Source organism: Acanthochromis polyacanthus, chromosome 9 (assembly GCF_021347895.1).
Source record: "Acanthochromis polyacanthus isolate Apoly-LR-REF ecotype Palm Island chromosome 9, KAUST_Apoly_ChrSc, whole genome shotgun sequence".
Classification (NCBI taxonomy): Eukaryota; Metazoa; Chordata; class Actinopteri; family Pomacentridae; genus Acanthochromis; species Acanthochromis polyacanthus.
The window spans coordinates 35,007,466-35,033,925 of record NC_067121.1 but is presented as its reverse complement, the minus strand read 5'-3'; the positions used below and the strand labels follow the sequence as shown (position 1 = coordinate 35,033,925).

The 26,460-nt window shown below is 42.4% G+C and overlaps 1 protein-coding gene and 1 non-coding gene across 12 annotated transcripts in view; one reads left to right on the top strand and one right to left on the bottom strand.

Annotated features, from left to right (window-relative positions):
* Nucleotides 1-26,460, top strand: part of rnf220a (ring finger protein 220a) — a 188,008-nt gene that overhangs the window by 118,206 nt on the left and 43,342 nt on the right. For all 11 annotated transcript variants that reach the window (XM_051953607.1, XM_051953608.1, XM_051953604.1 and 8 more), the window contains 2 exons: nt 15,346-15,475; nt 24,273-24,321. In XM_051953607.1, the coding sequence (XP_051809567.1) occupies nt 15,346-15,475; nt 24,273-24,321 (179 nt within the window). The remainder of the gene's footprint in view (nt 1-15,345; nt 15,476-24,272; nt 24,322-26,460) is intronic.
* trnat-cgu (transfer RNA threonine (anticodon CGU)) lies at nt 22,539-22,612 on the bottom strand. Its single transcript has one exon. It is a non-coding gene; the product is annotated as a tRNA-Thr (tRNA).

Below are 26,460 nucleotides of genomic sequence, written 5' to 3'. Positions count from 1 at the left end.
TGCGTGTGTGTGTGTGTGCAGGCGAGTGCAACCTCTGGCTGTTTATTTGTCTGCGTGTGTGTGTGCATAAACGGGCGCTTGCACATTTGCATGCATGCAGTGTGTGTTCATTTCTACACATTTCAAAGCTGAACGTATGCGTGTGCGTCTGGACATTTGTGTGTGTTCCTCCCCCCAGACCTGTTGAGGGCTTTCTCTCGCTCACCCCGCCGCACATGTGATAAATGTCCCTTATCGCCTCTGTCATTGTAATAGTCCCACAACAAGCCCAGAGAGAGAGACAGAGAAAGGGGGGAAAGAAGGATGGAAAGAGGGAAGGGAGAAGGGGAGAAGGAGGGGAGGAGGCAGGGTGAGGAGGTGTTGAGAGAGTCACAGTGACAAAAAAAAAAAGTGGTAAGAGAGGGAGGGATGGCGAGGAGGTGGAATGGGATAGCTGGAGTTATCAGCCAGTCTTGTAGGGGAAGAATACGCATCAAACTGCCAATCATCCGGCCTGAAAATTGCTCTGAGATTTGAGTCCCCAGACGGTGTGTGTGTGCATGTGTGTGTGTGCATGTGTGTGTGTGTGTGTGTCCAGAGAGAGGGTATCCAAAGCCCCCCTGGTTGCCTCCGTGCTATTACTGCCCCTCGTCCTTCCAACCCATCCCTTCATCCGACCATCTCGCCCTCTTCCTCGATCTCCGAGGCTCAAACTCGAAAAAACACATCTGTCCCCTCTCTCTGTCACTAAAACCTGCATTCAGGCTGTTTGAAGCACCGTTGTCGTCAGTGGCACCGGCTATTAAGGGAGGCCAGGGAGAAAGAGAGAGGGAGGGATGATGGAAAAGACGGATAAGAAAGGAGAAAAGAGAAAAGAAGGTTAATATGTGAGCAGAAACCATTTCAGTCTCTTTAATTTTCTATTGATTTGAGCTGCAGATCCTCCACCCTGTGTAAAAGAGAGAGAGAAGCAACCTCTGAGCTGAAGGTAGTTGACAGTAAACAGGAGTAGAGACGACATAATTCAGCTTCACATCACCAAACTTGATCGTTTTGAATTTTGCAAATTTGAATTTTGGAGAAATGTCTCCTGTGGAAGCATAAGTTTCAATAAACTCAGAAAATCTCTCTTTAATGGCAGTGCTCTTGTGGCAAATCCACTCTATTCTTGATGCTTTATTATTTTTAGAATTAGAGGAATTTTTACACCTTGATGGTTCAGTTTATCCAGGATTTTTGACATCATTAAATCTGGAGAAATGTGATTTTAACAGGAGAGTAATGATATAATCAAAAAAGTGGCAATGTGCTGCAAAACATATATTTTGATGCCATAAAAAGAGACACTGAATATTAAAATAATACTTTTTATGATACATTTCTCTGCTTAGTTCAATCTGATCTTTTTCCCTGAAATCTTCAGTCGTTTTTGTTCACTTAGTGAAGCGAACTGTTTGAAAGATGCTGTTTCTTTGGAAACAAGTGAAAATCACTCAGTAAAAAACTAAAATTGTTTCACGCGTTTACTCCAAAATGACGTATTTTTAAGAAGATCAGGATGCTAAAGATTTGAAATAAAGGTTTAGACTAAATGATGGGCCGTTTTATGGAATGTTGCTTCTTCAGGGAAAAACAGCAAAGGTTCAGCCAGAGCAAAGTGTAGTGAAACATCGCCCTCTATTGGACAATGTGATATCACGGTGTGGAGGGAGAGAACAGGGGAGTAGAGAGGAGAGGACAAGAAATGAGAAGGAAGAGTTGATAGGCAGAGTCCTGTAGAGCAGAAAGATAGCAGGCTGATAAAGATCACAATGATGTCCAATTGCAGCTGTGTGATGCAGCTGCTTGTCACACACACACACATATACACACACATATCCACAAGCCTCAGGTGTGACCGCTGCAATAACCCACTCCAGCAGATAGACATCTTTAGTCTGCTCATATCAAGTGTTTCCACCCGTATTTTATATACATTTGTTTCCCTTCGGCCTCATATTACTCGATGGAAAATAAGAGGCACGCAGACAGAGAGAAAGGAATGCGGGTTTGGAGGATTCATGTATTTTAGGCAAAACCAAAAGTCAACTTAATCTTTCCATCTCCAGTGGGGTTTTTTTCTCAAGTGGTACCCGTCACTGTGGCTAACAATTTGTTGTAATGTTTTCATGTTGTTTTATTTTATTGGCCTCTTAAAGTCTCCTTTTAGAACAAAAGTGCTCATATAAATTATATGTTGTGAGCGTTTCTCTCAGTGACATTATGAAATGTTGTGAAAGTCGTGTTTTCACAAGCGAACTCTTGCAGTCTGGTTCGGTGCGTTGCCAGGGGACGGCTCCGATTCTTGGAACTCGAAAATGACCCACAGCACCCACTCATGGGGACAGGAAACCACAACATAGCACCCTCAGGCGTGGGCGTAACCGTGAACTTAGGAAAGTTTTCATTATTTGGGTTGCAGTCTTTTTTCCAAAGGAGTTTGCGGCTCATTTTTGTTCCCACCAGGACAACTGACACCTAAAGGAAACACACAATTCCCAGCTTTTAACTCGGATGTTTAGTGCAAATAGCTATATTTGGAGCAAACTTTGTCCGGTGGGAATTCTGTTCACAGATTACCGAGACGCAGGAAGTTTGCTTTGTGTCCGTTTGATTTCTATTCCGGTGACACTCTGGTGAGAGGGGTAATATAGCAGACAGCTAGACAGACAGCTAGATAGATGGAAGGCAGGACTGCTCCCCTTGTATGAAGGATTATCCCCTATCCTCTGTTTGTGACAAGAGCTGATAAGGGCCTGAGAGGAGAGGCAGCAAGAGGCTGAGAGGGCTGCTGACACACACACACACACACACAAACGTCGCATATAATCCACAGCGAGAGAGATATCAATCCATCATTTAGAGCCGGGGATTCTGCAAGAGGAAATAGGTTCTTCTCAATCGCTGACAAGCCAGCGTACACACACACACACCTACAATAGCATCTGCTGTACAAAAGGCTCGTGAGGTTTTCAGCGTTAAATGGGCTTGTTTGAATGACTGTTCAATTTCATCTATTTATCTGATTTACATTTGGCTATTGTCGTCACCGAGGCTGTATATCTGTGTGCGTTTAAAGCTGCTATTGTGTCTCGATGGCGCGACGATCGCTAATAGAAGCCGTAAATCTACGTGTTTCAGTGTTAGTCATTGCAATCTATAAATCCAAGTTCTGTCAAATGAAGTAGAAAACAAGCATAAAACATACATTTTTTTTTCCACCCAAGGCTTTCAGAACCTTAGCTTTTCTGTAAGAAATGTCAGTGAACTGAAGGTGTGAGTTTTACAATTCGCACGGAATATCATTTTGTCAGCTTGTTCTGACAGTTTTAGAGAGAAAAGAAAATGATAAAGGTGGAATACACACAGTGGTTGGACTGTAGAAGTTTATACTGAAATTATGAGTCAGTTAATTTGTTCAAAAGTTAACAAGGAAGCACAGAGGAAGGAAAAATAAGGATTCATAAAGAAGGATGGTGTTGCAGTGGTGGTGCTTCTCCTCTACATGGCCACATCCCTTCAGGGAAACACACATGTGAGTGTATTTATCTAAGCGTTAACATGTATTTAATATGTGGGAACTTCCACACAAATAGGAAATCTTTGAGCATGTAGCAGACAGGGAGAGCAAAAAGCTGTAAACTGATACCAAAACATAGAAAAATCTTCTAATTGATGCCTGTTCTGGTGTCTTGTGGCCTCTTTGTCATATATGATTCACTATAACCTGATTTCTGAGTGTGTAAGAAGCACAGTGAGTTATGATTTCCAATTGCAACGGTGGGTTAAAAGGTTTATATGTGTAATTGGAACCTTATCGCAGGTGAGGTGTTGCTGCAGTGGGAGGCGGTTACGAAGGCACACATGGGTCTACAAGGAGCTTTTGATGATACTCTCCCTCTTTTGACCTTGAAGATGCAGTAAAGAGCTCCTGATCTCTTGAAAAAAGTAGTAAAATCTGCAGAAAAGTAGTTTCAGATTAACATAAGGCACTCTGTTGGCGGATTTAGTTATGTGTGAGTAATTGAATCAACCAATTTCAAGTCATTTTAGCAGTTATGGTGTGGTTTTTATGAATTAGATTTTTACTATCTCCCCCCTGCTTTTCCTTCATCCAATAACATCAACAACAAATTACGATCATTCATACTTCAACATTAAGTGTCATTTGCTGTATACCAAACTGAAAATGTCCCAATTGCAGATTTAAAGTCAGAAAAACATCTCCCAGACGCATCAATTCACCTCACACCTCCGCTCTTCCAGAAAGCAAAGGACTGCACAGCACACTGATACTGATAATGCAACTAAAGAGAGAAAAAAAAGCAATGAAAAATAGAAGGTGACACGGAGAAGGTGAAAGAGATCCAAAGAGTAGGGAAAGAAATAATGTAGTCTAAGTGGGACAAAGACAAAATGTTTGAGAGAGACGGCGAGAGAGGAAGGGTATATTTGGCCCCGCATTGCTAAGCGCCAGGTTAGGTGGCAGGGCCATTTGGCGAAGGCGCCGGTGCTAGACTTGATGGATGAGACAAACTGCAGGCTCTTTTCTCTTGTAACTTTAAAATCATTAAGCCTTTTACACGGCCATGCAGATTTTTATAGCCACCTCAGACAATCTGCCGGTGTTCATGTTTTTAGATCAGCAAAGATGGGAGAAGACGGAGCGGGAGGACGGGGAAAATGTAAGAACTTTATACATCGTCTCTCAGTGGTCTGCGTTGATTTAACGTTTCACTTTTTCAAATGCACAGTCATTTCCAATCGATTTCAATTGGTTGGATGTTATGAAATTGTACATTTAAGTATCAGATGGAGCTGCTGTGCTTTGAAAAGTTTTTGATCCGGTGTTTTTCTAGACAAACACCAAGAAAGGGTTTTAATAAAGTTGTAATATCCTGGCTGCATAATGAGCTGCCCTCTAAAGGACGGAAGGTGTGAAAATGAGAACAAATAGTGCAGACGGTTTTAGCAGACCCAGCACACTGCATAACGAGTAAAAGTGTTTGTTTCTAGTTCTAGTTTGCAATTTTTTTCCCTCTGGTGAAAATCAAGTTTTTCCCTTGTTATCATACAACACAGCAAGTGTGAAATAAGTCATGACTGAATTTCTAGTGACTGCATTTTGTCTGATAGACCAAAATGGGACATGTATTGCAAAAAAAAAAAGCAAGTTTTCTTCAGTTAAGCAACTGAGGATGTTACCTTTAATGCTGTATATAATCACACCTCTGTCTGATGACAGAATGTGAAATTAAGGACCTTCCAGATCAATGCACACATTTCACATTTCATCTCTTCTGATCCTACCATCACAAAGCAGGTGAGAACAGAGTTCAGGTATGCAGCAGGTAATCCGGCACTAAGAGGACGCCATGACATTGATCTAAGATTTTAATCTGCGGCTGCTCCTTGCCGGGCACGTTTTGCAATAACATGTACACCTACTAATAACCAGGAGATACGTGGTGCTCGGATATGAGTTGTATTAACCAAACCTAGTTAGCAGAGACACACTTTTACCCAGCAAATGAAGGCAATGCACGCAGTGACATAATCGTGTCGCTTTTTAATAGAATGCCTTATTTCCCTTTTCTTCCCTTCGTGTGTGGGTGTCTTGTGCGAAAAGGCCAATAATGTTAATGATAAAGCGGCAGCAACAACAGGGTGGGTGTTCCTGCGATGCGCTCTGAATATTATCAATAACAGCTTGTGTGTGAGTTTGCACATGTCTCCATCCCTCCATCCATCTATCCATCCATCCATCCCTCTCAGCCTGCCTCCAAAGGCTGCCTCCTCCGCTGTTAGGATTCAATTAACACAGTGCAGGCAGCCACGGCACCCTCATTAAAGCTAATTAGTTAAAACATCAGCCAATCTAGCGTTAATTGGCTTTGGTAATTAATTCAGCCGCTAGACCATATGAAAGCAGCAGGGAGAGAGATAATGAGAGGCAGCGAGAGAGCCGAATCAAAGGCAGAGGAGGAAAAGGGATGGGGAAAAAAAGGAGAGTTAAAGAGAGATGAAGAAAAATAAATAATAGAGAAGTAATCCGGAGGAAATCGTCACTTAGATGTGTGTAGCTGAATACTATCAGTTTAATGTGTGGATTACCACGGCTGTTACCCACACAGTCATGATGCAGAGCAAATAGAATGACAAAGAACTGGAGGTTTTAACTAAAGGTTTTCATATGTGAATACTATCAGGAAAAGAGAAAATGCATATAACATCACAATTTGTTCTATATATGGGTATATAACAGGGATGTCTGATATTGGCTTTTTTTGCCAATAACTGATATGTCGATATTGTCAATTTCTGATTCCGATATCAACCGATTCCGATATATGTGGGCTGTTTAGTTAATTTTATTTGACATCACATATTTCCTGTCATGGAATTAACACATCATTCCTACTTTTATTGTGACGCCCCATTGCATGCATTCTCAAATGCAACAAGGCCTTCCAAATGTAGACATTGTCTGGGCAAAAAAAGAAAACTACTTCAACTTAAATCGTGGAAAATTCCTCTTTTTTCTGAGTTCACATGAACATGAGTTCACACTCTCCCTCTATTCCCTCCCTCCCTCTCCAAGTCTATGACAATGTGGCAACTATACTGTACAATTTTGAAAACTGTCGTCAAAATCCAGGCATTATTTTATTGCTTTTCATGATAGGCAAAAAAAATAATTATATCGACCGATATCACATTTTTATGCCAATATGGGGCCAATAATTAGCCTAGCCATGCTAGACCCAGGTCTGAAGACGCAAGGGTCTAGGAACTCTCGACAGGGAGGGAGGCGGGCTAAAAGGTTGTCTTTCAAATCCCTCTGCAGCAATTGGGTAGGTATACAAACAATCAGTGCAACGAATAGGCTGACGTAGTTCCGAGAGCGCCGGAAATCAGAGGATGCGGGAGTTCGGTGAAGCCTTATTTATACAGTCAATGGGTGAAGCTCAAGTATATTACAGACATGTCAACAGAAATCTTTAAGGGCTGTGGCCGAAGCCGAGTCGAAAGATAACTGTTTATTATGTGCAGCCATCTTCTTGTCTTTTTTATCCTTGTTTCTATGGTTGTTTCTGTCAGAATAGTCGCATCTCTGCCGTCACTTAGTTACGCCCGCCTTCTGACTCTACACTTCATGGTGATTCGTCAGCCAGTTTTAGGAGCATCCAACTTCGAGGCTTACCGAGGGTAACTAGACCGACCCTGGCAGAGAATTCGTTGCCGTGGGTTGTCTAGCGCGACTAGGCTAGCCAATAATATCAGTAGGCCGATATAATATCAGTGGGGCGATGTTATCAGACATACCTTGTATATATAGCTACTTATCTTATCTTACATCGTAACTTATCACATCTTAGCTTTCTTTAGCTAAACTCAACTTAACTCATTTTATTTCATGCCATCTAATTTTAAAATAACTGGACTCGATTCATCTCACTTCAAATTATCTTACTCTATCTTATTTTATCATATCTTTCGTCAGTGTAAACATTCAATGTGTTTTCCGATGTGTCATGAAGATGCTAACCACTGCTTAATGCACACACACAAACAAGCTGTGTCGGTGTTGTGTTTGTGATTAGGGCTGACTCAGGGTGTCTATTTCAGACTTGCTGATGTCCCGGTTTGCCCACTGACACGGCATGTTCCTGTCGTGATTAGGCCCCCTTTGGGATGGAAATGAGCGCCGACAGGCCCTCACGCCCACACCTCTCTCCGCTAGGTATCCCTCCTCCTCCGCACAGCTGAGGAAGGAGAAATGGAATCGAGTCAGTCAGCAGTGACAGGGCAGAGGCCAGTGGAAGCTGAAGTGCCTTTTTTTTTCTAAGCGTCTTAATTACAAACATAAACCGAAGTGGGGCAAGTGTGTGTTACAGTGCAGCGACAACACGCTGCGTTTTACGCATAGCAGTCATATTCCAGGTTCCTGACTCATCAAATCGATGATATTAGATATTAGATTGTTATTCTGGAAGTAATTAACATTTCAATTTGTCTCCTTTAATATTTAAAATGCACAATGTACAGGTTTACGAAATGATTAAATATTTACGATTAATCATGATGATTGAATTATTCATTCATAATTATGATGTACTTTAAAGTGAGGATTATATCAAGAGAAGTGAAGTAAAATAAAAGAATGAATTCAGATTTTCTACAAATATTCAGGACTTTTTTAACCTAAGAATGGAGGCATGTTGTGTGCAAATTGAGATTTGGCCTCCTGCTGCTGGTCGTGCCTCTGCTCTGTGGGTCAGCGCTTGGTTAATGCTCCATTAATTTACTTCTTTCTCCCTCACCGCTGTCTCTCTGACACACACACACACACACACACTGACAAGGTGATTGATTGAATAAACAGCTGTCAGTAGTTAGAGATAACCTCACTAGCATTGCGCTGCTGTTTTTGAGACAGACACACAGGCGTGCAGCAGGGTCCCAGGAGTAAAAGCCGCATTATACATGCTGACACACACTTGTACACACACACACACACACACACACACACACACACACACACACACACACACTCGGGGAGCATCAGATGACCATTTATCAGCGGATGTTCAAAACTAGGCGGCTGATGATTTATGACGTGTTGATCTCTTGAGCTTTCCCTTTTCCAAATCCTCCAGATTTCACTTACGGCTTTTCAAATGTTGTGTTTGTATTTAAGAGCAATGGAGCTTTGAAAATGCTGCTGAACCCACATTGTTTCCCATTTTAAGCATTTCTAATATTACATGAGTAATCCCCATGTAAAATAAATGCATGTTCCATCCATTTTGCACTTTATTTATGCTCCTTCTCGTTCGCGCAAAGAAATATTTTGAGTCTCTTGACTTAAACAGACAGCAAACATATTCATGCTGCTGCACAACCACACACTCACATACACACCTTTGCCCCTTCTATTCCTCAATCCGAACATCTCTTCATCCCTCGTCTTCTCACTGCGCCGACATTTCATTTGCTTTTCTAAAAGTGACAACCCCAGGGAGCGAGGGAGGGGATAGTGAAAGAGCCTGGTGATGAGTTTTGAGCAGGGCGTGGAGGAGTGCTATTTAAAAGCGCCATGCATCACTGTCAGGGAGTGAGACTGCGCACACACACACACACACACACTCACACACGGTTAGACAGACACAGGAAACACACACGTGCACGAAGTAACGCAAAGCAGCCCCGGTGGCAAACTGAAGTTGACCCCCGTTCCATTTCATCAAATGTCCTCTGAATGAGCCACACAGCCTCATCTGTTTTGCACACACACACACACACAAAGAAGGCAGTGATCAGCCTAGTGTCTAGCCTGCTTAAATCACAGCTCACTTAAGCAAAAAACCATATCACTTCACTGGGAATGCGCACACACACTCCCTGCGAGTCCCATTTGTGTTAATGCGGCCCCTAGTTTTGGGCTTTAGGGCTCATATTTGCCATTATGGAGATGATGGCTTTACGGGGCCCCTCTCACCTCACCTTGCGCTGGTCGGGGGAGAAGACAGGAGAGAGTCGAAATGAAGGCTGACACCTCGGCGGGATTTATTTGATTGCGGATGCGAGGCGGTGTCATTCTGGAGAAAGGGGGAGAACGCGACCGGAGGAGGAGGAGGAGGTCTGGACCCTCAGGCTAAGTGAAAAGAAGAAGAAGAGGAGAAGATGGTGGGGCGAAGGGAAAGAATGAGAAAGAGAGAAATAAAGGAAAAGGAAGAGATTGGAGGGAGGGAAGAAGGAGGGGGAGCAGAAGTGGCCCTCTTTCCCTTTCGTGAATCAAATCAAATTCCCCTTATCGCACATTATTTGAAGAGGTTATCGGGCGCGGTAATGCGGTTACATGCCGGGCCGCGGCTGAGAGATTTCCTTGTTTACCGATGTTGGCGGGTGTTATAGCTAACCGGCCGGGCGAGCGGGGAGGGGAGGGGACAGAAAGGAGGGAGGAAGAGGAGGAGGAGGAGGAGGACGGGAAAAGAGGGGTAGCAGGCATAAACACTTGATGCATGTCAGAAAACTCATTTAGGGGAACAACAAGGAGGGAGAATGGAAGTGTGTGTATGCGTGTGTGTGTGCACACGTAAGGAGAAGACAGCTGTTCAAGGACAGAAAAACAGCCTCTACATGTAGACACTTTGTCATTCCATTTGGGAAATGCGCTTGTGTGTTTTGCAAGTGCGCCTCTTGCAGTGGGTGTGTGTGTGTGTGTGTGTGTGTGTGTGTGTGTGTGTGTGTGTGTGTGTGTGTGTGTGTGTGTGTGTGTGTGTGCCTCTGCCCACAAACCTACCGCGTATGTGCCAACCCATAAATCCGGCCTTCCTCTTTTCTGACTCTTATTGTTGTGTTTAAATCCAGTTTACATGCTCAGTGCTCATTAGCTGATTGTGTGTATCATTTACAAGTCAATTCAATTCCTTACAGAAGATATAAAAGATAGAAAATGATCAAGTTCATGGAAAGTCAAACATTTCTGTCTTTGTTTATCAGTGTAACTCTCTGAATCCAAAGCAGTTTCTGGGCTTTTTTTTTTTTTTTGTGCTCTTGTCATGTTTTTCCATACAGTAGGCTCATTTTTGAGTACAATATAGAGTGCTGCACCTTTTTGGAAGTAGAGAGAACTCAACAATGTCTTATGTGCACTATGGCAAAGTTATAACAGCAGAAATCATAGAAAGAGAAAAAATTAGAGTTGAATTTCTTTGATCGTTCTTACAGAAATGGAAACACCTGGATTCATCATGTACAACACTGGGCAAATGTTTGACGCTATATAATACTGATATTTTACTACTTGCATTTTAAATTTGTTTGCATGCTCTGTGTATGCAGCCTTCAATTCAACCCAGTTCAACTGAAAAGTCCATGAATTTTTGTCATGGGACTGTTGGTCACAGCTGAATCGCTCATGGCTTCACTATTATGACAATGAATGCAGAATTTTTTGTTTTTAACAGAATTTAATTAACACAAATAGTTGATTTGTGGTTATTTTTAATAGAAGGCTAAGATTTGTTTTTAAATATGCATTTTTAAAACCAATTTGGTTCCATTTTTCAACAGAATCTGGCTTCTAAATGGTGTAATTTTGTCAGTTTATGGGGTTCGAGTGGGGAGACACATTCAAAACAATAAGCCACACATCTTCTAATGATACATTTCTGATCTCTATAGCACAGTGCTGAATCAACCTATAACCAGCGAATGAAAAAAAATCATAGTTTCACATCTGTGGTAAAGTTAAATGTCCACCGATCTCCTGTTTCCTGAGAGACAGCGAGATAAAAGCGAAGAGATGACACGCAATACAGGTCATTAACTGGGATTTGGACCCACAGTGTTGAGAGTACATGCTTTGCCTCTTAGCCCATTGAGCCGTGAGGACACCCCAAATGGTGTTTTATCTCTGGTCCCATTGAGAGCCAGTATTGAGCTGACAATCCCTGTCCTCTCTGGAGGTGGCCTTTTACCTCAGCTCATTGTAGTCTGTGACTGGGAGCCGGCGCTATCTAGCATCTATTGATTCCCACTTCATCTGGACCAAAGTACCGGAGAGAGAGAGAGAAGAGAGAGAGAGACACTGAGGAGAAGACAGGAAGAGAGAGAGAGAGAGGAGAGAAAGTTTTTAAAAATGAAAGAAGATGAAGGATGCCGCTTGAAGTTTTAAAAGGGGTTAAACTTGTTTCATGATGACTGACGTTTGGCGAATTTTCAAAATAGATTTTGTGAAATACCCTTTCGTGGGGATTCATATTTATTGGTGCACAGCAAAGAAGTTAGACGTGGGAAAGCGGGGAGAATATTAGGATGGATGAAGAAAAGGGTGAAAGTGAAACGACACAAATGCAAGGAGAGAAGGGATGAGAATAAAAGGTGGAATCCTCCTCTTTGCTATCCACTCTTCCACATGATGAAGCTTTCTCCTCCTCACCATCTGCTGTCTGTAATTGCCTGTCTAGTTGTGTTTGTGTGTGTGACTCCTCGTTATTTTAAAAGCATAAGGATCTAAAAGCCTAATGGAGGTCATATTATATGTTATACATGGGTTAAATACGGAATAAATGATTGAAAAGTTTTTCTGTTTTTGTTGTTGCTTTATGGATATTTTTGTGATTCGCTCTGACAAAGTCACGCAGACAAACTAGGAATTAGTTACTCTATTGTGTTCTGTCAGTAGAACAGCAGCAAGTAAATAAATCAGGGTGAAGATGAGGAAAGTCAGAGGATATGCTTCCTGCCAGCTGGGTGACTTATTGTTTTGTGACATGAGGAAAACCAGTGAACACCATTAAGTGGATCAAGTGGCAGAGATGAAAAGAAGGGAAGGTGGTGAGAGGAGGGATAAAGAGGGAGAGGAAAAGAGAGATCTGGAAAGAGAAACAAAAGGGAAATGAGGGGATAGAGAGAAAGCAAGTCAGAGAAAGAGAGATGAGATGATCCATCTTGGCACATTAGAGGGGATCAGGCCTATAGTCCATCATGGCTGTCAGAGGGATGCACACCTTCTCCCTCTCCTCTCCTCCAGACATCCCTCATTCGCTCCGCCAGTCGGCATTTCTACTGAGGAATCTCTAAAAAGTCCTGTCAGGCCTATTTCCTTGTTATTGTCCAGCCGTCTTCTCACCTCCATCCTCTTTCTTCCCCCCACCTTTCCCTGACTCCGGTGGCTTCTTCGGAGCTTCTCCGAGATTAAACGCTCCCTCGTTGTGCCGCAGGGCGAGTGTGTGTTTGCGCCGTGAGGTCTAAACCACGACATGTGTGAGTGTGTGTCTGTTGGTGTGTGTTTGTGTGTGTTGCCCCAACATTAATCATCTTTAAGGGGCTGACAAGCCTGGGGTGCAACATCGCATCACATCAACACCACCACGCCCTTCTTCCCCTTCTCCTCCTCCTCCTCCCCTGGATTTATCTGTCCGTTTGCCTCTCCCCATCACTCACATCCCTCGGGGAGCATTTGGTAAAGAGAAGGGGGGGGGGGGGGGGGAATAGAGGAAGGAAAAGGGAAAAAACACAAGGAGTGAGAATGACGAGAAAGGGTGAGGGACAGCGACAGAGAACAAGTTGGAAAAGCCTGTGGAAAGTGAAAGGGGTTGGAAAACGGTAAAAGTTTTGACACATTTATGGAGTCATAAGCTTTGTGAAACATTACATTTATACCACTTTGCTTTATCTGACAAATATTTAATTAGCCAACATTTGCTATGATCAGTTTTACATCAATGAAACACATCAGGAAATCTGAGATGACATGTTTTTTAACCAGTTTGGGCTAAAAATATACACATTTTAAAACTAAAATAACTGTATTTTCTCTTCTGTTTTCTTCTTGTGTTGCAGGTTTTATTTATATTTTTTACCACTTTCTGTATTTTGCACATTCTTCAGCTGCTTTTAAGTTTTGGTGACCATCTCCAGAGAATGGAAAAAGTTGCATTCTTTTCCACCTGTTCCATCACATCAGAGCGAGTGTGATTTGCATGTCTACAATACATGTTTGCTTTTAATGCAATAGTTTTGGTCTTATTGTAAAAAAAAGAAGAAGAAGTGAATTCAGATCACTTCTCCCAACACAAAAACTCCTCCACTTTAGTCTTTCTTGTTATTCTATGTTGCTTTTCTGTTGTCACGTCTGTGAATCTACATTTCTTTATCATCAATCTGCCGATACAAAGGCCCTCATTCTTGCACAACAATTTCACAATTCAAAAGAAAATCACCCTATATTGATATGCAAAATGTAAACTTACATCATGCAAAAATAAGCATTTACACTTTCTGGCATAACAAAAGCCTAAAAATAATCAGGCATAGGCATTTGTCTATGTGTGTGTGTGTGTTTGTGTGTGTCCACGACCTCCAGGAGTGTGTTTGTCTGCGAAATGGAAAGAGCCCCATCGGCTGCAGACGGGGATTGGATCTTTCTTTGTTTGCTGTGGCGGATGGCGATGGCTTCAGCATGACTCAAATTATCTTGTCAAAGCAATAAAGAGGAGGAGAGGGTGAGGAGGGGGGAGAAAGGGAGATGGAGAAACAAGGAGAGAAAGGGAAATATGTGAAGGGAGCATGCTGGAGGAGGAAAGGGAGGAGATGAACAGCGTGGATACGTAGAGAGGTGATGGGAAGGAAAGAAAGAAATGACTCGAATGAATGAATGTTGGGGAGCCGCAAAATTATAAATGGATGATGCATGATTGAAAAGGTGTGAGAAGGGAAAGAGAGGTATGAAAGAGAGGCAGGGAAAGAAAGAGTGAGAAAAAGCGGGGGTCATCGATTACCTATTTTTCAAAGTCACTTAACGTGTCCAGTGCTTTGGGCTCTGTTAAGCAGCAGCGCAGGAGAATGGGAGGCTGGTATGCACACACACGCTCTGAGCAAGGAGGGGAGAGGGGGATGATGCGTGTACGTGTGTGTGTGTGTGCGTGTGAGTGTAAGTGTGTGTCCTGATGAGTCCTCTAGCAGGAAACTGTTCTGACAGACCAATATGTGAGCAAGGATACACGTCCCCCGAGGCCTGCATGTGTATGCATTTGTGCCTTAAAAGACAGAAACGCCAGCGACGAGACGGAGAGGGAGTCCCCTCTACCTGGCCCTCTTGTTGCCGTGGTGACAAGCAGTCTAAACGGGATGTCCTGGCCGAGGCGGGGCCTATTGTTCGGGGGCTATAAAAAGCCCATTTGATTGGCCAAATACAGGAAATCAGGAAGTGTCCTCCAACATTAAGCACTGATTTCAATAGGCGTTATTTTTAGCCAACTCAGACAGACTCGGAGGTAAACGTTGAGAGGTGGGATGTATGTTGCACAAACACAAAGGCTCGCAGACCATGCAAAATGCACACTCTTTAAATACGCTCACGGCCCACTTACACCTCCTGACTCCCAATGACACACACACTAACACACAAACAGGTGGGCCCCACCCTGTGCCCTGCTGATCAAGGACAATGAAGTGAGGTAGTGTTGGCAGACTCTATACAGCATTATCTCATCCATGGCAGACACTTCTTTAACTCCCCCACCACCCCCACCCCCGGCTTTGACCTGAGAACAACATTACACAACAGAGGCTGTGCAGCACTGTACAGTATGAGCTAATGCAGGCAGTGCTGAGGTTGCTGAATTTATAACCCGATTTTCTTGATTTTTGACTTTAAGTTGCCTCTGACACAGCACCACAAAAAGTAAAACATTATCACAGAGGTGAACTCACTTTGTTGCCATACCTGCTGTAAATACAATTAATGTTTCTTTGTGCCTGGTTTTTATTTGCCTCTGCAGTATTAATGTTTTTCCTCTTTGTTCTTGTCTCCAGGTAAAAAGAAGATGTCCCTGTATGACAGCCAGGCTCCAGTCTGTCCCATCTGCCAGGTGCTGCTCAGGCCCGGAGAGCTACAGGAACACATGGAGACGGAGATAGAGAGGCTAGCCAACATATGTCTCAGGTAAGACTTTAATGTGTACAGTTAGAGAAAGTGTGAATCGAAACGGAATCCACTCAGGAGTACTCGGCTGCAGACAAGATAGCAGATCATGGTAGCACCTCAGAGGAGATAATATGACCTTAACAGTGGAAGTTGGCCTTTGTCGTGTTGTTTTTGTCCCATGAAGCAGCAGATAGATTAAAAAATATATACAAAGTTTAGTCAGTAGAAATATATTTTTAAAGTCTGTCTTTAAAACTTTAAATAATTTGCAATGTTAATTTTCTAATTCTATAAAAAAAAAGTTGCCAGTTCTTTTCAATGTTTTATGTAATATTTAAATCTAATTTATTTTCTAGAACATGTAATAAACAGTGTGGATGGGTTATGTGTGACTGGACAACAGGGTGTGTCTGTAAGCTGCTGAAAACAATGACCCCTTTGCACTTTTATTGCAACCTCTGTTTCCAAAATCACAATGAACCCTTTGGGCATTCATGCAAAATCTTTTATGTTGTGAGTCAAAATCATCACTGCAGCTCAAAACTAAGTAAGTTTACATTTCAAAACATAACCAAGCAGCACATAGTTTTAAATCGGAATACTTCAACTTTGCATTGATCGCGTTAAAACTCTCCGTGTTCATGGTGACCTCTGCTTGATGCTGCTTTTGTTCTTGAACTTCCAAGATTTGATGGGAATCTAAAAAATAGTTAGCAAATGATCCAATCATTCCATGTAACCCAGTAACACACACATAGCCTGAGTTATGAGCTGCTTTCCCAGGCAGTGACTAAGCCTGCAGGCCCTACAGTACAGCTGTGGGAAAAAGTCAGCTGCGTGCAACACTGCGAGCTTTAAGGGTCAGATGGAGCATTTGAGCAACCAAACCCTGCTGACCAGTTAATGTAGCGTGACTCAGTCTATCTGTACTCCGCAGTACTTTACCCATTTTAAACTACTTTAAACTCAGGCTTCATTGAAGTTATACAAATGTTTTTAAAAGTTTACCAATGGTTTCTGGATTCTCCAATATATGTAATGAAGTTTGATAAAACCTTGGAAACGCAACAGCTTAATAAAAGTTCCTTTATCTGCTTAATACTGCTGTGAAGTTCATGCAAAAACAGTACAGATAAGACCAACTTCTGCTGCTGAAGTTATATAATTTCCGTCAGCTGCAAAGGTAGCTCATGTAGAGGCCTGCCATCCTGTCTACATCCAGGTCCTTCTGAGTCCACTGACTCCCAAGGTGAGTATTTGCGTTTACAAAGTAGAGTAGAATAAGTCAAAATGTTGAATTTCTCAATCTAACAGGACTTAAACTGTGGATACTTGTCATATAACCTGCCTTATCATCTATTTGTCTTTAAATGAGACCTTAATTTACTCAATTAACGTTACACTGTTTGAAAGAGACATTAAAGTAGCAACTCAGAACAGAAGCTTATTTGGAAAATGTTTACAGAGGTAACAAACCAGGTGTGAAGGTAAGTCATTTTCTCACAGACTTCTGTACAATCAGACCTCTTTTGACAACCAGAGGAGTCGCCCCCTGCTGCCTGTTAGTAAGAATGCAGGTTTAAGGTTTCCACATTGAGTTCAATTTTGAAACCCAGAGGCTACTCGCATCTTTTTCTATGCAGTCTAATTTCCCCACCAACATAACAATATCTGTCCATCTAAATACAAACTCTGGTTAATTTCATCCACTGAAGAAGGGAAAAAAATCCAAACCCCTTCTAATAGACAAGGTAAAGTTATTTCTGTTGATGAAACCAATATCAATCCTATAATCTGAGTAGAGCAGCAAAAGCGATGTTTTAAAATACGATGTTATCACTCAACCCTTCATATTAAAAGGTCAGATACCTTAAATTAGCATGCCTCTTTATTTCTTCAAAGAAATAACATTTATCTTAATAGTAAGAACGGAATGTGTTTTTTGATGCACAAAAAAAAGACAAATCTTTGTGGCTCGTAAAACTGTAATTTTTAGGCAATAAGGTGTGGGCTGTACATCAGCTCAGCTTTTATGTCAGGTTCACTGACCCATATATTTTTTTTGAGCAGAGATTTCGGTGCCATAAATCAGCATAAAAGGCAGAGGCATGCCGTCAACGTAAAGCTAAGTGTTTCCTACAGGGATTAGGATTCAAACCTGTGACCTCAGGATCACTGCAGCCCCCTTCTTCTCCTCATGGCAGTCGCACGAGCTGTTTTACGACGGATAAATCAACTCCAAGCCCTTTTAACGATGGGACACAACCATTAGGATCCATATTTCACCTTGACCGCACGTCTGGCTGTGTGTATGTGCCCGAGTGTTTGTGTACTTGCGTGTGTGGTCGGCGTGGCGTGTGTGTTTGTGTGTGACCCGGTGTCCACCTAAGCGGCCCGGCTTTATGATAGCCCCCATTAACCTGGAGGAACGGGGCAACACATAGCGTCACCCCACGTGGAAATCACACTTCATTTACCCCCGTTTACCCTGGATGCTCCCCTCCTCCTGTCTGTCTGTGACCGTATACTGTACCACTCATTTTCGATTTTTTTTTCCACACTCTTCATCTGACACTTGTTTTCAACTTTTAATCCTCCTCTCTTGTCTCCAATCCTCTATCTTCACCCCAATCTTTTACTTTCTTTCTCATTTTACTTTCCTCAATCTAAGCATCCTTCTCCTTTTTTCCACTTCTACCCATGTTTCTTCCCAAAATCTCTAGTCTTCTCATGCTTTCTTCTAATCAAATTCAGTCATTTCTTCATGAGCTGACTTTGCCTTGTCTTTGGGGCGGAAACAGTGATCTAACTTTGTAGGAAGAAGGGGAAGTATGTAGGGCAATCATGGAAAATGTTTGCTGTATATGAGTAGTAGAACGAAACTGAGATGGCTTTAAAAAAATAGGAAAGTGAAGGTAGCATGATGATAAAGGGGGTAAATTGGAAGAGAAGTTAGGAAAGGGATCAAAATGAATGTCAGATTATATAGCAGCTTTACGGAGAAGAAAATCTAAACAACAAAGCAAAACAAAGGTCACAAAGTCTGCCTTCAGTGGATAAAATTTGTTCAGTTTTATCCTAAAAAGCCACTAAATCTGTGAAATAGGGCTTTTTAGATCTTAAAATAGAACTAAACCAAACAGAAAGGAGCCGTCCATCATCACGTGATATGGCGAGGTGTGTGTGTGCTTCAATAATTAATAAAGGTTAGTGGTCTGTCCTTCCCACTGGCAGTCTGTGATACTATAGCCTGGGGAAACTCAGATCTCCACATGCACCTTCTCTCCGTCTCACGCGCACGGTTATTTAAGGAAATGGCATCATCCCTGGGTGAGATGGGACGGTGACTCGCGTCACGGCTGACTGATTTACCTACTCGCCATTAACCCACACGCTCACCATGAGAAGCAAAGAGGACAACAGAGGAGAGAGATGAGAGGCGTAACATTTCAAGATATTTTTTTGAGAAGTCTTGTTTTACCTGCAAACAAACACACGAAGCGTCTGTGGATGTTTGTGATGGACTGAAGGCAGAAAGCGTTGCATATCACAAAACTGACCTCATTCCGAATCGCACACACACCCGCTGTCGCTCCTTCTCTCTGGCTCTCTGCAAGGTAGCTGCCATCATTGAAAGTGACAGTGGGAATTTGGTCCAATTTGTAGTAAATCTGCCTTTAATGACGACCAGCGCTCGCTGAATCAAAGAGCTGCGGGTATGGAAACGAAGGTGTGCATGTTTGAGCGCGTGTCCTGTATCTGCCTGTTTTTTTTCCATAAATATCTGCTCTTATGTGCGTTTCCATTTGTTTCCTATCTCGTTCTTCTTCTCGCTGCATATAAATGCGTGTGTGTGTTTGATTACAGCTGCCAGCTTGTCCTCTCTGGTGACTCTGAGCTCTATCACTTGTTCATGGCCCACAGCTTCTCATGTACCGACATGGAAATCGCACACACACACACACGGAGTTCGGCAAATGGAAATCTATCTTGCCCTGTACACGTCAGGTGGCTCAGGGGGGCAAAGTAATCTACATACCCCATCGCCCCCTCCTTTTCATACCCCTGCTCCTCTTCTCCTCCTCCTCCATAATCAATTTGCCTCCACTCGAGCAAACTCCCACTTCTCTACCAGGTGACACGAAAAGGCAAAAAGCAATCAGTATCTTGAGTTTAGCACCATTCCTCTATTCTTCCCTCCACCCAGTCCACCCAACTCCCACCAAGACCACACTTATCCATCTTTATCTTCCTCTGCCCCCTCTCTGGTAGGGAGTGGAGGTGGTGAGATGTCAGTCAAACCCAGTCTGTCTCCAGCTGTGCAAGACGGATGCAGATTTAATTTGGCTGGGGGTGGATGGGCAGTTTTAGTGAATTGATCTGCTTCCAAATTACTGATCAGACCGGTTCAATACTGACATAGAAGACTGCCCCAGATTAAACATAGGAGGTGATGTGATCTGTCTGTTTTGGAGCTTCTTTTCCATCACTTAGCCCTGATTATTCTTTGAACATACAATTATTCGTGAAGGAATGCCTTGTTGTGTTATTGAATCTGTAGAAGCCAATTAGTGCTCACTTCGAGAAGAAGGAGCCACACTTTGTTTAGTCAGATGTTCTATCTAGATCTTTGACTTAATTTGTAGAGTCAACATTTTAAACCACTGCACCTGGATGATGCAACTGACATGCTGATTGTCAAGTCCAAGACACACTTTTCTTTCTCCGTTCATGGGGTCTGTAGTGTTACATGTTCTCTACACTGCACAACAGAAAGTATCTTGCAGAAAAAAAGCAGCTACTGCAGCAGCAAGCGGCCAAAAAAACGTCTCACTTTCTGGACAGAACCCCTGATTAGACAAAGATTGCTTCCGACTGATGTAACTGGTCACTAATTGGCTCTTACCTGAGCTGCAGATTATAACACTGGAGGGAAATCATAAAGATTTCTAGATCAGACTTAAATAATCACCTGACATCACATTAACATTAATTTAACACGTCAAGTGAAACCTATGATGAGTCCGCACTATTGTGACAATTAATGCACTAATGCAAATCCTGGAGTTCTGTGTTTCCAAAGTTGAAATTCTACCCATATTTCATACAGTCACTGTACAGTACTGTGGTACGACCAGGGTATCAGCTGCGAAACAAATACTGTTTTCCATGTTATGGCATAAACAGCCCATTAATATCCTTAATGAGAAAAAAAACTGACTTTTATACCTGAAGGCTACTTCATCACACAGACTAAGAGTAGCTGTGTAAAGACCTCTATGTGTGTTGAAATTGTCAATATTTCACTTTTGCTGTTTACATTTTAAGTTTTTTGTTATGTCTGGAAGTCACCACACAGATGGAAATCATAAAAAACGCACTCATGATTACACGTTTCTTTCTGTAATTATATCATAATGGATGTCTTCATCTCAAGATGTCGTGGTATACTGCCGCATTTTTGCATTCACATAGACAAGCAAAAGCTGGTTAAACAGCATGAGCAACAGTCCAGAAAGGCCACAATCAGCTGTGGTCATGAACCAACTATAAATGGATGATTTTCAGTTAAAAGATTGCCTACATTTGACCTCCCACCTGATCCGTTGTACCTATACTGTCTGACTTCTTCTTGTTTGTGATCTCACAGCTATAGAAAAATCTACTTCAGACAAGGTACTGTATAAACAACTTCCCTGCGTGACGTTGTGGGACAAAGCGCTGCAAGAACTACTTGTTTGAGGCACCAACATGCCCTCGACTGTCTCCCCCTCTTCACACACATGCCTCATTACCGCCACACATTTTAAATTGCATCTTTCATTCCTGCTTCCTTCCTTTTTCCTCCTGCTTGTCGGGCGTGTTTGTTTCGCTTTGCTGTGCTGCTCATTTCCACACTCCTCTCCTTGCTTTGACATGGCAGCCAGCTGGAATTTCCAGCCCCATAACCTCACAGCATCAAAAATTCATGGAACCGGGCAAACAGACGCGTGAAGCCGCGAGAGAAGAGACGTCAGCGGCGCACCAACTCTCCCATCACTCCCTCTCTTCCCTTCTCTCGTTTTCTGTCCTCTTTCATCTTTCCCTCCTTCAATCCTCCCTCTTTATGTTACCCGCTCGTCCTCCCTCGCCACATCTCTCCCTCTCTCTCTCTCTCTCTCTCACCTCACATTTCATCTCCTTTTTCTTTCCCCTCCTTTTTCCTCTCTCCTTTCATCTCTCTATCACCCCCTCTGTCACTGTGGCAATTTTCTCCCGTCGTGGCAGGCATGCGACTGCCGTCCTCTCTCGCTCCCTCTCTTCCCCTCTCTGTCGCTCCCTCCTTCTCTTGTCGCTGTTTGACACTGTCAACAAGCAGGTAGAGGTGGCTGTTATTGTTGATGCCTCTGCAGAGGTTCCAGGTAATGAATAAAAGAGAGATAGAGGGAGAAGAGGAGAGAGATGACAGAGACAGAGATAGAAAAGGGGGTAAGAGAGGGGTTGATGTGTGGCGGGGTGGGGGGGGTGGGGGGGGTGTTGGCAGATTCCCCTGCATTACACGGCAGCTTGACTGTGTCACCCATGTTTATTCTCTTTGTTGGTATAGGTGAGGCCTACCGTTCACACATGAGACACGCACAGCTGCAAGACAATATACAGATGCATATGCACATCCACGCTAACACAGTATTGTGATTCACAGACAGGTTTAACACGCACAAAGACATTTATTACACACACCAAAGCCTATATCGTCCCCTGAGATACATGCAGAATCAGTCAAATCACTGCGACAATAAGGACTTTTGGAAATGACAACCAATATAAACAACTCACTAACATAATATTTAGTCATTTGGTAATTTATTTTAAAAAGTTTGTGCCGTACACTATGTTACATTTTCACTTCATTTTCTGTTTCTCTCAGAAACAAGAAGCTACACAACCTCCAGCTGAGCTTTAAAGGACTTTTCCAGCATTTCAGTCCTGTTGGAAGGCTGAGTAGAAACATGTTGTAGAAGGACATTTAAATTCTGAATAGAGGCCCGGGAATCTTGACTTTTAGCACTAAGACTTTATTCCTCTCAAAGAGAATTATTGAAGGCACTGCTGGGATTTGAACCCAGGATCTCCTGTTTACGAGACAGACGCTTTGACCAACTAAGCTACAGCGCCTGTGAGTGCCAGTACTTAAAGTGCGCTGTCCTGTATTTTCCATCATGTATTTAGCTTATTTTTAGCAATTCCACTGTAAATTGGATGAATTACTTTTGTATTCCCCATGACAAGAACACCAGCTTTTATGTGTAAACTTAGCAGAGCGCCCCATTAAATATGTTCAAACTGATGGATGTTGTGCAAAGAATATTTATTTTTAAGATTAAAAAATACACGAACTACATCCTGCCTCACATAATATATAAGAGGACATATACAGCACTTGGACAGATGAGCTGACGCACTGTCATGGTCCTCTGACACATCCATCCCCTCATCCATTCTTTCCTATCTCTGAAGCTATTCACTATATTTCACTGCTCTTATGTTTTCCTGGTCTTGCTCTTATGGCTCTTTGTGCACCACTTTGTAAACTCTTCTTTCAGATAAGTGACATATAAATAAGGCTTCTTATTCTTATTATCCACCCGTCCATCCATTGAAAAAGGAAATCCCTTGTCTACCAAGGCATGCTGTCAGATTAGAGGTTGCGCTCAATTCAGTTTTAGGCAACCTTCCCTCCATGGTCTGACACTGTCTGTCTGTTAGTGTCGTGTGTGTGTGTGTGTGTGTGTGTGTGTGTGTGTGTGTGTGTGTGTGTGTGTGTGTGTGTGTGTGTGTGTGTGTGTGTGTGTGTGTGTGTGTGTGTGTGTGTGTGTGTGTGTGTGTGTGTGTGTGTGTGTCCAAGAGGGTCTGAGAGTGCTAACAGGGTCTCAAAGCAAACATGACAACCCTGTCTCGCTTTGTCAGCGTCAAGGCTGTCGCAACGCTTCGTGAAGCTTGGAGAAATTTATCTCTGTGTTTCAGTGAAAGTCAGAGAGAGAGAGAGAGAGAGAGAGGATGGCATAGGCAGAAGATGGGAAACAATGATGGGGAGGTGGACAAAGAGAAAAGGAAAAAAAAAGAAGGAAGAGGGAGTACCAAAAAAAGAAACAAGCAAAGAATCAATTGAAAATGGAGGGTCAGAAAAAAAAACGTGTTGTTCAGCAGTAAGGCTGTCTATTTAATACATTTTGACTTGCCATCATTCATCCTCCATCTAAAATGTCATGCGCACATTTCCATCTACATGCAACAAGCCCCTCTTCTCCCCTCTTCTTCCCTATAATGTGTACAAGCCAGCTGATTGTATTTAACATCATTCAGAGCCAAAGTGACCGCAGGCCGACTGCGCTGACAAATCAAATCACTGCAAAATCTGTTATTTCCTGCCTCTGCTCCAGTGTGTCCGTGTACGTGAATGAGTGTGATGAGAAAAAGCAGTCAAATGAATACATCAATAAATATTTATATAGACACACAGCCCTATTTTCTTAGCACTCGTTGCTTTGTAGTCAGGGTTTGCTGCAATACTTCAATTACCCTCAAACAGAGTAGCAGGAGACGGATGGATAAAGGGTCAATGAGAATAGAGGAGCAGTGGATGAAAGCGAACGAATGCATGAACAAGAATCTGGTGAATTGGTCCCAAGTGAGCCGTTGGTAAAATTCACAGAGTACTTGTGTTTCCCAGGAAATTGCTGAACAAGCACAAGAGGTGTAAGCAGATTCCGCTCTGCGCTGCATCGTGTCACGTAAACCCCACTAAATTCTGTTTTGTTCTCTTTCTCCATTGCAGTAAGAACACCTCACCCAAGGATTCAGCAGCCACTCCAGGAACCCCCAAGGTGAGCTCATCATCACACAATATGGTCTCTGTGATAGCAAAGCAAAAAGGCCTCGTACATCTCTTTATATTTATTATTCTCTGTCTTACTCTTCAATTAAAGTTCCATTTTTTAGTGCTTGAGGGACTGAAAAGGCCAAACAGAAGTGAGCATCAGCATGTTCATATGTTAAATCCTCTATCACAGAAGTGTCATTTTAGTTCAGGGGCCACATTCAGTCCGATTTGATCTCAAGTGGTGACGGACCGGTAAACTCAGAGCATAATGACCTGTAAGTAGCCACAACTCCAAATGTTTCCTTAGTTTTAGTGCAAAAAAGTATTTTCTGAAAATGCTCATTTTTAAGGAATTATCTTTTTACAAAACATTGTGAACAACCAGAAATTTCTGAAGAAAAGACAAAAAACACAAGCGAGACACGAAAAACAAACTGACAAAAGTCAGACAAAAAAAAGACAAAAAGCAACAAAAACAAGACAGAATAGGACAAAAATTAGACACAAAATGGTAAAAACATGAGACAGATTACAAAAGTCAGACAACGAGACACAAAATGACAAAAGAACAATGAACAATACAGTATTTGACTTTATGATCAGTTTGCAATTTGCTGTTAATATCTTCTCTGTCATTTTTACACTTTGCAAAGTCATCCCACGGGCCGGATTGAACCCTGTGGAGGGCCGCTTTTGGCCTGCGGGCCGCATGTTTGGCACTCCTGCTCTATCAGATTGTTAATTAAACTCTTAAAAATGAATCTATGGAAGTCAAAGTTAAATATTTAGAAGTTTTTCCATGAAAATAGACCCTTCCTGCTTTAAAATTTCCCCCATGATCTGTCCATCATTTGAATTATACCATACAGTAATGGTAACTGTTAAAAACAACAAAACACCTCGATTTTCACAGAAGGGTGTCTTTAAAACAGGTGGAGAAAGTGGTGCAAAATACAGGAAAGGAAGATTCTATATTGCTTAATACTAAATTAAACGTGTACATAGCATACTTGGTTAGATTGCACAGCATAATGAGTGGTTTTCAGTGATATATAGTACATTCCTTACTGTCCAGCAATCAATTTCCCCGATCCCTCTGTTCCTCTCTGCTGCACTGAGAGGAAATCAGCTGTACTGTGGGTCTCTTGTCTTTTATAATCCACACACACACATCGAAGTACCAGCCTCCTGTGGTCCAACAGGCAGCAGAGGCAAGAGGCACTGTACTGTGATTGTTCCAATTAGAGAGACAGAGAGAGAGATGCAGACGGATGGCAAAAGAAAGGAAAAAGAAAGACGATGTCAGATTGCAAGACGACAGATTCATGATCCCATCAAGTAGCTTTTCCTTACAGTATGTGCCACTTCATCTGAACCCAGCACCAGCTGCCAGACTGAGACCTTTTTAAAAGACCTCTTCACTACTCTGGTGTCTCGTCGGCTTAATCGAAAAGTCCAGCTCACAGTTCAAGCTATGTGAGCCATGGATGGAAAGACAGAATGGAGGATAGTTACAGTGGGGTGGCTTAATGATGACTGGTTTTAAGAAATTACTTGTCAGAGTGGAGCTTTCTTTTAAACTGCCTGAGTGTAGAACAGTATTTCTACAAAAATGAAATGTTTCTGTTGCTTTCATAAGGCTTTTTGGAAGGAGTTTTTCTTTCCTTTTCATTTCTATTTTTGCAGGCTATTCAAAATTATATGAACCTTTAATAAAATTGACTTGACTATAAATGTAGAAGCTGCTTTACCGGAGCTGGCCAAGATTCCCATCATGATTTAGGTTGAGTACTCCATACTGTATATACACCAGGGGATAAATTGAAGTAAGAACCATCATAAAGTGTCTTAGGGAGGTTAAGGAGGGTAGACGAACTACAGCCAAAAAATGGCCTACATCCACAAAAACAAAGGCAAACTTGCCTTGAGTGCCTGGATCGGCATTTTTGACAATATTTTAGGCTGTAATTTTTTAAGGAATCACTTCCTTCTATTCCCTTCCTTGAGCACCAGTGGATGAGGAACACCAGCAGAGCTTTGGTCACTTTTGGAAGATGTTGGGCCACAATGTGTCGCTAGAACAGCTTCAATGATACTGGCATTAAATCTCCAAATCTCTGGAACTCTGGAAAGATAAAGTACA